The sequence below is a fragment of the Lactuca sativa genome, chromosome 4 (genome assembly GCF_002870075.4).
Source record: "Lactuca sativa cultivar Salinas chromosome 4, Lsat_Salinas_v11, whole genome shotgun sequence".
In the NCBI taxonomy this organism is placed as follows: domain Eukaryota; kingdom Viridiplantae; phylum Streptophyta; class Magnoliopsida; order Asterales; family Asteraceae; genus Lactuca; species Lactuca sativa.
Genome location: NC_056626.2, coordinates 407,676,582 through 407,689,999, shown reverse-complemented (window position 1 = coordinate 407,689,999; position 13,418 = coordinate 407,676,582). Strand labels below are relative to the sequence as shown.

Below are 13,418 nucleotides of genomic sequence, written 5' to 3'. Positions count from 1 at the left end.
TTCAACCCTTTTTATTAAATACTTCCCGGTTTGGTCCTTAAACTAATTTTTTTTGACATTTTAACACCAAAAATTATTGAAATTAATATTTTTCAGCATATTTTTCATAGAAAACAGTTTAAGTCCCTGAAATTGCGGTTTTCTTGGTTTTAACCCTTCTTTTTCGCAATTTTGACAATTTTGGCCCAAATTGGAAAATTTTTGCAACTTTGGTCCTTTTTAAATTTAAAAAGCATTTTAAACCTTTGAAAAGGGTTTGGAACACTTATAGTCCACTGTTTTACAGAAAATCACAGTTTTGGCCCTCCAAAACAGAAAAATTCGCATAATGGGCCTCATTGGGCCAAAAATGTCATTTTTAGCCCATTAAGCTTGGTATTTATGTTTTTAATCCCCTAAATGAGTATATTTCCAGAAATTGATTTATGGAAACTGTTTTGGCACACTTCATCCAGCAGAATTCGTGATATGCCAATTTGGACCCTTAATTTTGTATTTTTCACATTTTAGGCCCAAAATTTGTGTTTTTAACTCAAAGAAAATTATTACTAAACCACTTAGCCATTTTTCTTGAAACACTTTGTATGTAGAAATATATTTGAAGCTAAAATCATAAAACATAAGTTATATCTCGGTTTTGAGGGGTTTTATAGCTAGATCCAACATTAAAACACATAAAAGCATACATATAAGCATGGAAATCATACAAGGCATACAAAACACATATAGATCTACACTTTCACTTGTATTCCCCCCCCCCCCCCCCCACAAAACTCATAAAAACAGAAAATAAGGGGTATGAAGCTCACCTTGGGTGTGGTTTCGGTTTTTGGAAGAAAAGATGGAAGAAAACTTGATGATTTTTGGCCTTAGCACCTTTCCTTGGTAGATCTCGAGTTTGAGATGGTTCTAGGATGCAAGATCATGATTTTTGCATAGATTAGGAAAGGATTTTGATAACAAAAAGAACCTAAACCATAGATCCAAGCATAATCTTACCTTAGATGATGATTAACTTGCAAGATCCTCTTGAAAGCCCCTAATTTTCGAGATTTTTGGAGAGGTAAGGAAGGAGAGTTCTTGAGTGTTCTAGAGAGAGTTTAAGAGATTTTTGGTGTATGTGTGTGTTACTCACGGCCAAAACAAGAAGAGAGAGGGAGAGAGAGAGTTGCATGGAAAAATGAGATTAGCATTGATATTTGAGGAGTATTAGCTTGGATATCCACCATGTAATAATGAGGTGGCATGCATTAAGTCAACTTCTCCCCTTTTCATCTTGGATTTGGGCCTTGGGCCGAGAATGTGAAAGGAAAAAGAAAAAAAAATTGGGCTTTTTCCCTTAAGCCCAAAATTAGAGTTAGTTAGGGTGTGTTTTATACCTAAAAGAATGTAGTATGATTTTCCCATTTTTGTTGGACTAGTTTAGGGTATTCATGGATCAAAGCTTTTAATTCATTTCATTCTAGGCCCAACATGGCCCAAAATGTTGAAATAAATTAGTGTGGGTCCAATTAGAGCCCAATTAGGGTTCTAAGCCCATGATAGTCTAATTGGAAGCTTATTGGTCCATAGAGTCCAATAAGGAAGTCCTAGTCCAAAATGGACCTAATCAAGAACTTGTAGGGTTTCCAACCCCTATTGAGCATATGAGATATATTTGAATGAGAATAGAGTATAGTATTCACTTAGAGTATATGCTTTTACAACGGATAATGTCTATGTGAGAGGAGAATTTCCTAGCTAAAAATGCTAGGTGTGACATTTTCGGAACTTGAATTAACTAAAAAAAATTAAAAAAAATAAAAAAAAATTCTATTTTTTTTGAAAAATACGTGAAATATTCTAAATAGAATATTACACTGTACATATTCTAAAAATAATTTTAAAATGCAAAATAAATGGAAAAATCAAAAAAAAAAATTTAATATTATTTTCGGAACATGAATTAACTAAAAAAATAAAAAAAAAAATAAACAAATGCGTCTCACGGTCTCACAAAATATAAGTGGTCTCAAATGAACCTAACCCTATATATATATATATATATATATATATATATATATATATATATATATATATATATATATATATATATATATATATATATATATATATATATATATATATATAATCAAAAGTAGTCAAGTTTAACAAAAAAAATAAACTCTAAAAAAAATACTCTCTATTAAAAAAGATAAAAATAAAAATAAAACCATAGCTTTCTTATCAAAAATGTAGTTAAAAAACGTAGTTTTTACCTAAACTGTATTAAAGAAAACCGTAGGTTTTAAAATAACTTACGGTTTTATAGAACGTACAAAATAAAGGTTTTTATATAACACGAAACAGTAGATGAATTAGCGAAACAGTAGTCGAATCTTAGTCTTTCGTGGGCTAGTTTTTTTTTTGACTTTTTTTTGACTTTGATAGGTAATTAAAGATTTTTACTAAATTAGTATTTTTCCCACGTAAATACAGTGTTTGTCATCACATATTAATGACTCTTTCATGAAAATGTTAAATGTGTCTAAATTTTTGATTTTCTCTTTTTAAAATTGGAAACTTGTCTGCGACGCTCAAAACCTCGACCGTTTTCTTCTTCCCTCCCCATTTCTATACCACCATTTCCTCTCTCATCGCTCTTTTGCAGAGTAGTAGACGCACCATTTCATTTCCATTTCAGATGCACAGAGTGATAATCAAACCACAAATCCCATTACACCTTTGTTTACATGTGTATTTATAAGAGAAGGGGTTTTGATCAAGTGTATTTAAGTTAAAATGGGGACGATATACAAACATATGTTAATGGGGAATAAGAAGGTGGATTTGGGACATGTTTGGATGGCTGCTCACTTTCCGCATCGTATCAGGAAAGAATTTGTTCAACAGACGAACATCAGTTCTTCTGTCGGTTAGTTGTCGGTTTAATTTTCTGTGTCGCTTTGTCTTTCATTGAAGATACAGGAATTATATTAAGATGAAAATCACGTGAACTACTTCGATAAAAAAAAAAATTTCTCCAGCGTTTTGCAGAAACTAAAACGGGGTTCATTTATTTTTACTAATTTTGATTTCTGGTTCGTTTGTGTTTAACGTCGGTAACTATTGTTGTTCATCCGTACTGAGAGTTGTGAATGATTGTGAATATTTCAACACCAAGGCCATACATATGATTATTTGCTGTGCTCCATTGATGGTTTAATACCCGTTCAGTTTTTTCTTTAAAAAAAATTCTAGAAAAAATGCGATTATTTTAATCTATAAATCGTTTGGGGGTTCGATTGTTTGTATGCTTGAAACCTAGGGTTTTTTTTAACTGGTTAGCGGCTAGAAGAAGATTTATTTTCGTTACTCAACTCTTCTTTTTCTTCATTACTTGTGATTGTTGTTTTGACTGTTTGCTTTCAAAGTCAGCACCATATATTTGATGCATTTCTCACTTTTATAAAGGGGAAAAATGAACCATCTTCTGTTGCCCCACAAATTTTGGGTCGTGAAAATCGTGTATGAAATTGTATCTTCGAATTATGTTTTAGAACTTGCAAGTTTGTTGCTGAAAATTTAGGCAAAATATATGTTGACCCTAAAAAGGGGTTTTCCTGCTTTTTCAACCTTGTAGAAAAGTGTTTGTTCATTATCCTTGCAATCTTTGTCATGGACTTTTGTTACTTTGAAACTGCTCCATACTTTTATTTCTTATATATTTAATATTTCTGACATATGCTTCTTTTTGTGTTTGACTCAGATAAAATATTGGTAGACCAAGTTCCAGTTGTAACATATAGAATCTTAGGATTTCTTCTACTAGGAGTGACGAGACTATACTCCAAGAAAGTCGAGTATCTGCTTATTGACTGCAATCATAGCCTGTATGAAATGAAAGTCTATCTTGAAGGGAGGAAAAAAGTCAACATTAACGTTGGTGGCATGTGCTTACCAGAGCCTTCAAGTCAAAGATCCAAAACTAACATTGTAGCCATGGATGCACCAGAATCTTCTAGTAGAAAAAAATCCAACACTTTCATTGATGCTATGCGTGCAGAATTCTCTTCAATTACCCTGCCACAAAATTTTGAACTGGATGCTTTTGATCTTCAAGTTGTAGAAGATGAAAGCAGCAGCGAGTGCGTTACTTTTTGAATTTCTCAATTTTGTTTTGCAGCATTTATTTCTATCAGTTTTTGATTTGTTTCTTGAAAATCACAGACACCATGTGAAATCCAATCTAGAGATTGTTCTTCCTGGTAAGATATTCAAGTGCATGTTTTTTTATTATTAATTGTGTAATCTAGGTAGGAGATATGTTAACCTAGTTGTTGTATTTGTATGATTGTTTTCTTTAAACAGATACAGATGCATGGGAAAATGACGAAACAGGACATCACTCAGAAGCAAGCCCCGAGAATCTTCGGACAAGATTCTCCCTGGAGGATCGCCTGGCTCCCATGGAACTTGATGAGCCTGATGAAGAAGTAACTCTTCCCAAAATACCCTTTCTTGAACAAGATCCAGAATGGAGGAAAACAAGTTCTTGTGATAACTACATGACATTTGAAGATAGAAACGATAAGCATCAAGATGAAGAGGAGTGTACAACTGGGGAGAAAGAAGAGAAATCAGTTTTAGAAACATTGATGGATGATAACATAACGGTCAAACCTAGTCCACAAAAATTGTCGGTTGCTGTTAACGTGACACCTCAGTCGAAAGGTCCCTCTGTTTCGGGTAATTTTTTATTATTTTGAAATCAACATAATATATGTCGTATGAGGTTTGTATTTATTTATGAAATAAATAAATGTTGGTTGAATTGATTTCAGGTAAACATAAATCGGATAGTATGGTTGTTCGTACTCCAGCTGTCCAAGAGCGCGTTATTAGGGCATCAATATCAAATTCAAGGAAGCGCAAATGTGTTTATGATGATGTCACTGTCATTCGTAACGTGTGAGTCATGTGATGTCATCCTTTTGTTCTGCTAATTATGTGTCAACTTGCATAGAAGCCCAATCAAATTCAAATGAAGTTACTTTAAGTATTTCATACTTTCTTTCTCTCTAAAATAAATAAATGAAGAAGATGATATATTATTAGAAATTCTGAATGCTATTTTCTTCAATCTTGGTTGCAGGGTGTATAAAGACTGGGTCACAAATGCAAGCGATCTTGTAGCCAAAAGAACCAAAGTTCCAACCACTAGGAGTAGGACCAGGTCTTGTGATTATATTTTCATCCAACCTATAATTCCTTGTGAGCTTTCTTTCTTTCTTTAATTCATTCTTGAATATTGTAAGTTGCAATGTAAGGAATTAAATTTGTCCCTTCATCAGTGAATGCAGGTTTTCCATCTGATTTGAGGTCTGCCATTTCCAGAATTGAGGTGGAGCAACTGCAGCTGCAAGCAGCTATAGAAGTTGCTGATGATGGGGTTGGAATAGGATCATGTGATGCTGCTGCTGCTGCTATTATGCTAAAAAGTGCTGAAGAAAATGAAGCAGAAATAATTGCTCCATTAACGCCAACAACTCAATCTGCATCAAAGGCCAACCAAGAGGGCCCCACAAGTTCATGTGAAGACATGTTTCCAATCAATGATCAAGAATCGGATAATCTTCAATCTGTTTCCAGGCAGGGGCCAAGCTCGTCACACCTACAAAACCAAGGACATGGTATGCAACTTTTTATATATTTATTTTCTCTAGAGATCTTCTGATGAAATCATGTTTTTATTTTGCAGAAAATTGGTCGGCTCTAACAAAGTAAGTTTGATGATCATATATTAGTGTTCTACTTTTTTTTCTAACATCGAATCAATTTTTTTATTTAAAAAAAAAAAACTCATTTGGATGTATTATTTATTTTGTTATGCAGAAGTGTTGGGGGTTACCTGCACTCTAGCTTCACACACAAGAAAGATGAAGTTGTAAAGTTGAGTCAGATTTTGAAGGAGAAAACAAAGAGAGAAAGTGCAATGTTTTTCTCTGAGATACTGGTAAGAAAGAAACAGCATCTACACATTTACAAATGGAACGGTTGTTTTGAAAAAATGATATATGCAGGTTTTGAAAACGGGAGGTTATGTTGATGTTAAACAAAAGAAGGCATATGATGAGATATTTGTGATGCAAACTTTGAAGATGAAGGAAGTCTTTGGAGCAGATACCCGGGAGTGAGAGAGATGACAGCAACCCCTGTCTGTGCTATGCTGTTGTTTGTACAGAAGGTTATAACAAAAAATAGTAAAACTAGCTAACAAAAAGTTCTCTCTTTTTTTTTTCCTTGTTTTCTTATGAAGTTGTTTGGATCTTTAGTTCGTTAGGCTTTTACATTGGTAAATTTATGTTTTTGTTTTTTTTCTTTTAAATTATTCTTCTGTTAATTAATCTGCGCTATGGTCTAATCACTTACAAATAGTACAATGCTATTAACCGGTAAATGCCATTATGAACACTATTAAGAACAAATGTTGTTAAGAACAAATGCTGTTAAGGACAATGCTATTAATTGGTTATTAAGTCTACATTGCACAAAGTAGTGCATTCTAGTCTGTGACGGGGCTACACAAAGTACAATGCTACAATTGTTACTAAGTACACAAAGATGAAAAGAACATTGCTATCAAGAACATTTCTACATTTACGTTTAATTCACGTACATATTACTTTTCACAAAGTAGAATACCAAGAATAGTAGTACAAAAAGTTCATTGTCACAAAGTAAAATGTCAATAATAGAATGCTACACAAAGTACAAAGCACCAGATTCAACCTTCGCCTCTATTTTACCTGTTTTTCAACCTTCACCTCTATTGGTTCCTTTAACCCCTTGTTCCCCTTTTCTGATCAATGACTATCATTTCATCATCTTCATTTAAATATCCATTTCATCTGGAAGCCATTCATGCACCTTGTATTCATAATGTTCGATATACGAGTTAATCCTTCCCCCAATGTCAAAACCATGATTTACGAATTATATCAGACACTTCAACTACATCATAAGTCTTATCCCTACATAGAACTGCATGCTGGGAACACAATAATTAAACATTGTGGATTGGTTCCTTTATAACTTCATGAAGAAATAAAGCAAAATTGTAGTACATATTTATGAAAGCCACATCAGTGTACGTACATTAAGATTTGGGATTCTACATAGCTTATAAGGTTTGGTAATTGGTATTGGTAGGAAGAAGCTTGAATAGTGCACGTCCACCGCCAACGTTGTATCAACATCAGCAAGGGCCATTGATGAACTGGAAGCTATTATGCAACTAAGATCTTTCTTCTAGGATCAGGATCAGGGTTTTCAAACATGCATTGTATAAAATTAAAGATAAGTGTACGTAAATCGATGTTCTATAAGGTTGATTGATGCGTAAGGTCTTCCGGTATGGAAGGGCTTCATCAGTGTACGTACGTTAAGATTTGGGATTCTACATAGCTTATAAGGTTTGGTAATTCGTATTGGTAGGAAAAAGCTTGAATAGTGCACGTCCACCGCCAACGTTGTATCAACATCAGCAAGGGCCATTGATGAACTGGAAGCTATTATGCAACTAAGATCTTTCTTCTAGGATCAGGATCAGGGTTTTCAAACATGCATTGTATAAAATTAAAGATAAGTGTACGTAAATCGATGTTCTATAAGGTTGATTGATGCGTAAGGTCTTCCGGTATGCAAGGGCTTCATCAGTGTACGTACGTTAAGATTTGGGATTCTACATAGCTTATAAGGTTTGGTAATTCGTATTGGTAGGAAGAAGCTTGAATAGTGCACGTCCACCGCCAACGTTGTATCAACATCAGCAAGGGCCATTGATGAACTGGAAGCTATTATGCAACTAAGATCTTTCTTCTAGGATCAGGATCAGGGTTTTCAAACATGCATTGTATAAAATTAAAGATAAGTGTACGTAAATCGATGTTCTATAAGGTTGATTGATGCGTAAGTTCTTCCGGTATGGAAGGGCTTTCACGCATGAAAGCTAAGGTGGAGGGGGGTTTCCACCTGTGAACACTGCCCCAAAACCTAGTGGTTGTCTTGTTGCTTTCACAGAAGGACTCTCTCTCTCACACACACACACCGACCCCAAAACTAGTAAACATGTGGTGGAATGACGTGACATACTCTTCACTAACGATGATACCGGATAGCCTAACCCTATGCTCAACTTCGTTCCCGCTTAATGGATGGTCATCACATTTAAGAGTGGAAGGGCTTAAAGAGTTTCCAGAATGAACTATTACACGTTTGATTGCCACCTCATAAAAAACTACATTTAACCGGTGAAACGGGACAATTTTTGATAAAAAAATACAAAAGTTGATGCAAAAACCCCCATGGAGAAAAGAAAAGGATGATACTTGCTCAATAGGTGGATATAGTTTTTTTTTAAAAGCTTTTTTTTCCAATTGGAAATTAATGGTTATTACTATATTATTACTATATTTGTACGTTTCTTTAATATGCTTGTTTATATGGTTAATTTTGGTTATACAATCCAATGTATGAGCTCACTACAATTCAAACTAGACAACACATGTTAGAAACATATCACAAGGATACGTGATATATATATATATATATATATATATATATATATATATATATATATATATATATATATATATATATATATATATATATATATATATATATATATATATATATAAGTGAATGTTTTAAATAAAAAACAACATAATGTACATGATCATTGCAGTTATCGTACAAATTAGTAATGCATACATTTAATGTGGATAAATAAATTCATTAAGATGCTATTTGGTTTGCATAATATTTCTGAAGCAATTGTAATTGGAACTTGGAACTGGAAAATGAATCTTGCTGGAATTTGAATCAAATTCCATATCTTGTTTGATTGACATGAAATGGAATTGGAATTAAATTCAGATTTTGTTTGGTTCGTAGGAAATGGAATTTAAATCCATGTAAAATGACAAAACTACTCTTTTTGTCTATTTTGTAAAGATACATTATATAAGTTATAAAGATAGTAAAATTTAGGTCGTTGTGGCAGTGGTTGTGGTGGGTGGCGGTGACGATGGAGTGACGGTTGATGGTGATGACTGTAGTGACAGGTGATGGTGGCGCCGGTGGTAGTGGCGGTGATAGTGGTGGCAACGACAGTGACATTGGTGGTGGGTGGTGGCGGTGGTGCTATTGGTGGGTGGCAACGACAGTGGTGTGGTGATGGTGGTAGCGGCATTGGTGACAGTGATGAAGGGTGATGACGGTGGTGGTTGCGGCGACGACGGTGAGAGTATTGGCGGCGACGGTGGTAGTGGTGATGTGTGATGGTAGTGGTGGTGGTGGTGGAGATAGTAATGGTGATGAGTGGTGGGAATGATGATGGTGGCAATAATAGTGGTGGTGGTGGTATTGGCAGCAGTGGTGGTGGTATTGGCGGTAGCGGCGGTGGCGCCAACGATGGTGGTGGTGGTGTCGGCGATGGTGGTAACGGTGGTAGTGGTGGTGGCGGGTGATGGTGGTGGTGGTAACGATGGTGGTGGCAGTGGTGGTGAATGGTTTTCTGATAAGTAAAAGAATGTTTTTGTAATCTGTCATTTTCTTGACGAGAATGAATGTTTTCCATCCAACTTTGGAAGGAATCCACTTTCTTTTATATGAATCTTTTTTCCTCCTCTAAATCCACCTAAACGCATGAATTCGAGAGAATTTAAATCATTTTCTCTCGAATTTAATTCATTTATGCCAACCAAACGCGGCCTCAGTAGAAATATACTTCCCATATCATATGTACGTGGGGTTGTATGTGTATAAATTTTGTATGTAGTTTCTTTTATATTTTGGTCATCTTTAAAAAAACTTTGACGATAAAATTTAAGTTAAGATTTTACTAATAGGAGGATTAAATAACTTTTACCATAATATTTTGGTTATGGTATTTCTTTTATATTTTGGTCCACTTAAAAAATGCTATTTTAAGTGGAGATTCGGCAAAATTAGCTGAAACGTGGTAGTTAGAAGCTGAAAGTTGGAACTGTAGTTTTTATTTGTATACGAGTGTTCGGACAAAAGTAGGTAGAGACTTTTAAAACATGTAAAATTACAAAAAAAAAAAAAAAAAGACATATAAAACACACCATTAATTTAAAAAATGGTAATTAAGTCAATTTATAAAATTATAAAAAAGTTTTTTTATTAAATGATAGTTTTTAGATTTGAAGTTTATTGTTTTAGCTAAAAATTAGAAGTTTCTAATGATTTTTTCGAGCTTTTTTCTAAAAGATTAAAAGCTAAAATCTTCCAAAACAAAAAAAATTATGTGTCTAACACATCCTAACTTGTATGGCCAACCTACGAAGATATGATAGTTGGTGCCAAATTTTGCACAAAAGTCTATTATTGACCTAAACACTCTTGAGGCAAAGAAAAACTGATATTTTTATTTTTATTTTTTTACGACAAAATTTGTTTATTAATAAAATATTTAGAAATGTTCTATTATTATAGTTACTAAGTATGAGACCCATGTATTACACGAGTTTATTAAAAATAAAAATTTAATATCAATATATAAATATGAAATATTTTATAATGTAATACTTTACATAACAGAATGTAATGTAATTTTCTGAAAATTTGCAAAATAAATTAAATCGTTTGAAGTATTTATGAGAATTTATTATCAAATTAATAGGATGATTTTGTTTTCTTATAAAACTCATTACAATTTTATTGAATTTTATTTTAGGAAAATGGAAATCCTTAAAAAATGAAAAGTGGAAAATAAAATTTCTAAAATTCTCATAAAATGACAAGTGTCAAAATGAAGATGAAGATGACACGTGGCAAAAAAAACCTCATTTATTAGGCCGGACGGAGTGGGGTGAGGGAAGGGCGAGAGAACCGATCCCGCACCTGTGCACACTGCATCGTGGGTGCGGGAAAGGAACCGCGGGAAGCTACCGGGGGAAGAGAGTCCCGCTCTCTCTCTCTCTCTCTCTCTCTCTCTCTTCCAACTATTGGCCACTGCAATTTTTTTTTCTACTTTATACTCAAACGGCTATATAGCCGTTAATATATATATATATATATATATATATATATATATATATATATATATATATATATATATATATATATATATATATATATATATATATTCTTTTTTCCTTTCCTTTTCTTAATCTATAAATACTCACACATTTTATCATTTTTTAAACCATAATCTATATTTCTCTCTAAAAAATATTACTCAAAATGTCATCATTTTCATCATCCGATTTGACGATAGTAGAGGAGGCTAAGTTTATCGGTTCCGTTATGGCGAAAACGGTTGCATACTATCAAAACCGACTTGGTGAAACATCACGTGCACGACCTAACCTAAGAAAGTCGCCGTTACATAAAAATCACGAAGCCGGGCACAATCGTCTTATAGAAGATTATTTTGCAGATGACGTCGTTTACGCTGTAAAGTTTCGACGTCGGTTCCGGATGAGGAAGGAACTATTTTTACGTATTGTTGGCGATTTGGAAGGTCGTTTTCCATATTTCCAATGGAAAATGGATGCAAGGGGAAAAAAAGGTTTCTCTCCATTCAAAAATGCACGGCTTCAATTCGTCAGCTAGCATACGGCATGGGCGCAGACAAATGGGACGAGTATTTTAGAATGTCAGAGCGTACCGTGAGGGACTCTGTGTACAAGTTCTGCAAAGCGATCTGTTTGGTTTACAGGCAACGATATTTGCGCAAACCAACTATCAACGATATCCACCAATTGTATACGGTGCATGAAGGCAATTATGGATTCCTTGGAATGCTAGGTAGTATCGATTGCATGCATTGGAGTTGGTCATTATGCCCCAACGCATGGCGTGGTCAGTACATGAGAGGCGACCACAAAGAGTCGGCGATTATTCTAGAGGCTATCGCATCACATGATCTTTGGATATGACATGCATTCTTTGGTCCAGCTGGTGCAAACAATGACATCAACGTGCTAGACCAGTCGCTTGTATTCAACGATATCTACCTTGGAAAGTCACACGATGTACCTTTTCAAGCAAATGGGGTAGCATATAAGCATGGATACTATCTTACTGACGGTATATATCCTCCCTTGTCTGTTTTTGTAAAATCGTTTACATGTCCTAACGACCCGAAAAAGAAAAAGTTTAAAGAGGCGCAAGAGTCAACTAGGAAGGATGTGGAGCGAGCATTTGGTGTACTTAAGAGACGTTGGCAAGTACTAACGGTCGGGGCAAGGTCATATGAGGTGAAAAGGTTACAACATGTAATGTATGCATGTATCATATTGCATAATATGATTCTTGAAGACGAAGGAAGAGCAATTTGCTGATACAACGAAAATGAAGTTTTGTCAAATGTCGAAGGAGCAGTCGTTAGTACACAAGAGTATAGGGTGAATAGAAGAGAAGTACACAATCACGACCTTCATCAGGCCCTTCGTGCTGATTTGGTGGAGTACATTTATAGGGCTCATGTTCAGCCCCGGCACGAGTTATCTTACGATGATGATTTGTTTGACGAATCAGACGAGAATTCTGATATGTTCGTTGAGAGTGAAGATTCTGACGACGAGAGTGACGCTGGGGAGAATGATGCAGATGATCTAGGCGAGGAAGAAGACGATGATTCCGAGTGATGTATATAGGTTTAAATAAAATTATGATATTAATTAATAATTTTTACTATGTTGTAGTTTGTTTATTTTTTTTTTTTTGGGGGGGGGGGGGGGATTTCTACTTATTTAAATATTAGGGTTAATGTAATTTTTATTTTACTTAATGAAATGCTTTCTATTTTTAATTAAATTTTATGTTTGATATTAATTTAAAAATTATAAATAAAAATTAAATTTTATTTAAAATATATATAAAAAAAATGAGGGAAAGGTTTTCCTCCCAGTCCTTAGCTTTTAGGTGAAGGATAAAAGGGTATGGCCCACCAAAAGTAAGTAAGGAGGTCACCCCTCCCATTCCTTCCAGTGTCTTAAAAGAGGATAAAACAACTCTTTCACAAGTCAATCAAAAGAAAAACATGTTGGGAAATCTACGATTCTGTAACCAATAATTTAAAATAAAGCTTAATGCTTATGAATAAATATCTTATATTAAAAGTAATTACGTCTCGTATTTAATGTTTTCCTAATCATTTTATCACCGTGTTTAATAATTGGACCATGATATTGAATCAACCAAATCCAAAATTAAGAATGTAAATTGGGTCGTTGTTTTTTTTTTTTTCAAGTTGAATTTTGTTTTGGGCATTTACAATTACAAACCAAATCGCCGAAACAGGCCTCAAGGCCCCAATGCCTCAAAAACGTTTGAAAGGTAATGGGCTTAAAAAAATATACTAATTTATTTTCTAGGCTCAACTTTGAAAGTAAAATAACATTTTT

General features: G+C 34.2%; 1 protein-coding gene across 1 annotated transcript; it reads left to right on the top strand.

The window, feature by feature from the left end:
* The first annotated feature begins 2,437 nt into the window (after positions 1–2,437).
* Positions 2,438–6,367, top strand: LOC111921578 (sister chromatid cohesion 1 protein 2). The gene is made up of 10 exons (XM_023917157.3): positions 2,438–2,914; positions 3,749–4,127; positions 4,210–4,247; positions 4,351–4,728; positions 4,824–4,950; positions 5,135–5,253; positions 5,334–5,672; positions 5,741–5,762; positions 5,875–5,995; positions 6,063–6,367. The coding sequence occupies exons 1-10, from the start codon at positions 2,782–2,784 to the stop codon at positions 6,174–6,176; spliced, it is 1,770 nt and encodes a 589-aa protein (XP_023772925.1). The 5' UTR covers positions 2,438–2,781; the 3' UTR covers positions 6,177–6,367.
* The last annotated feature ends 7,051 nt before the right edge of the window (positions 6,368–13,418 follow it).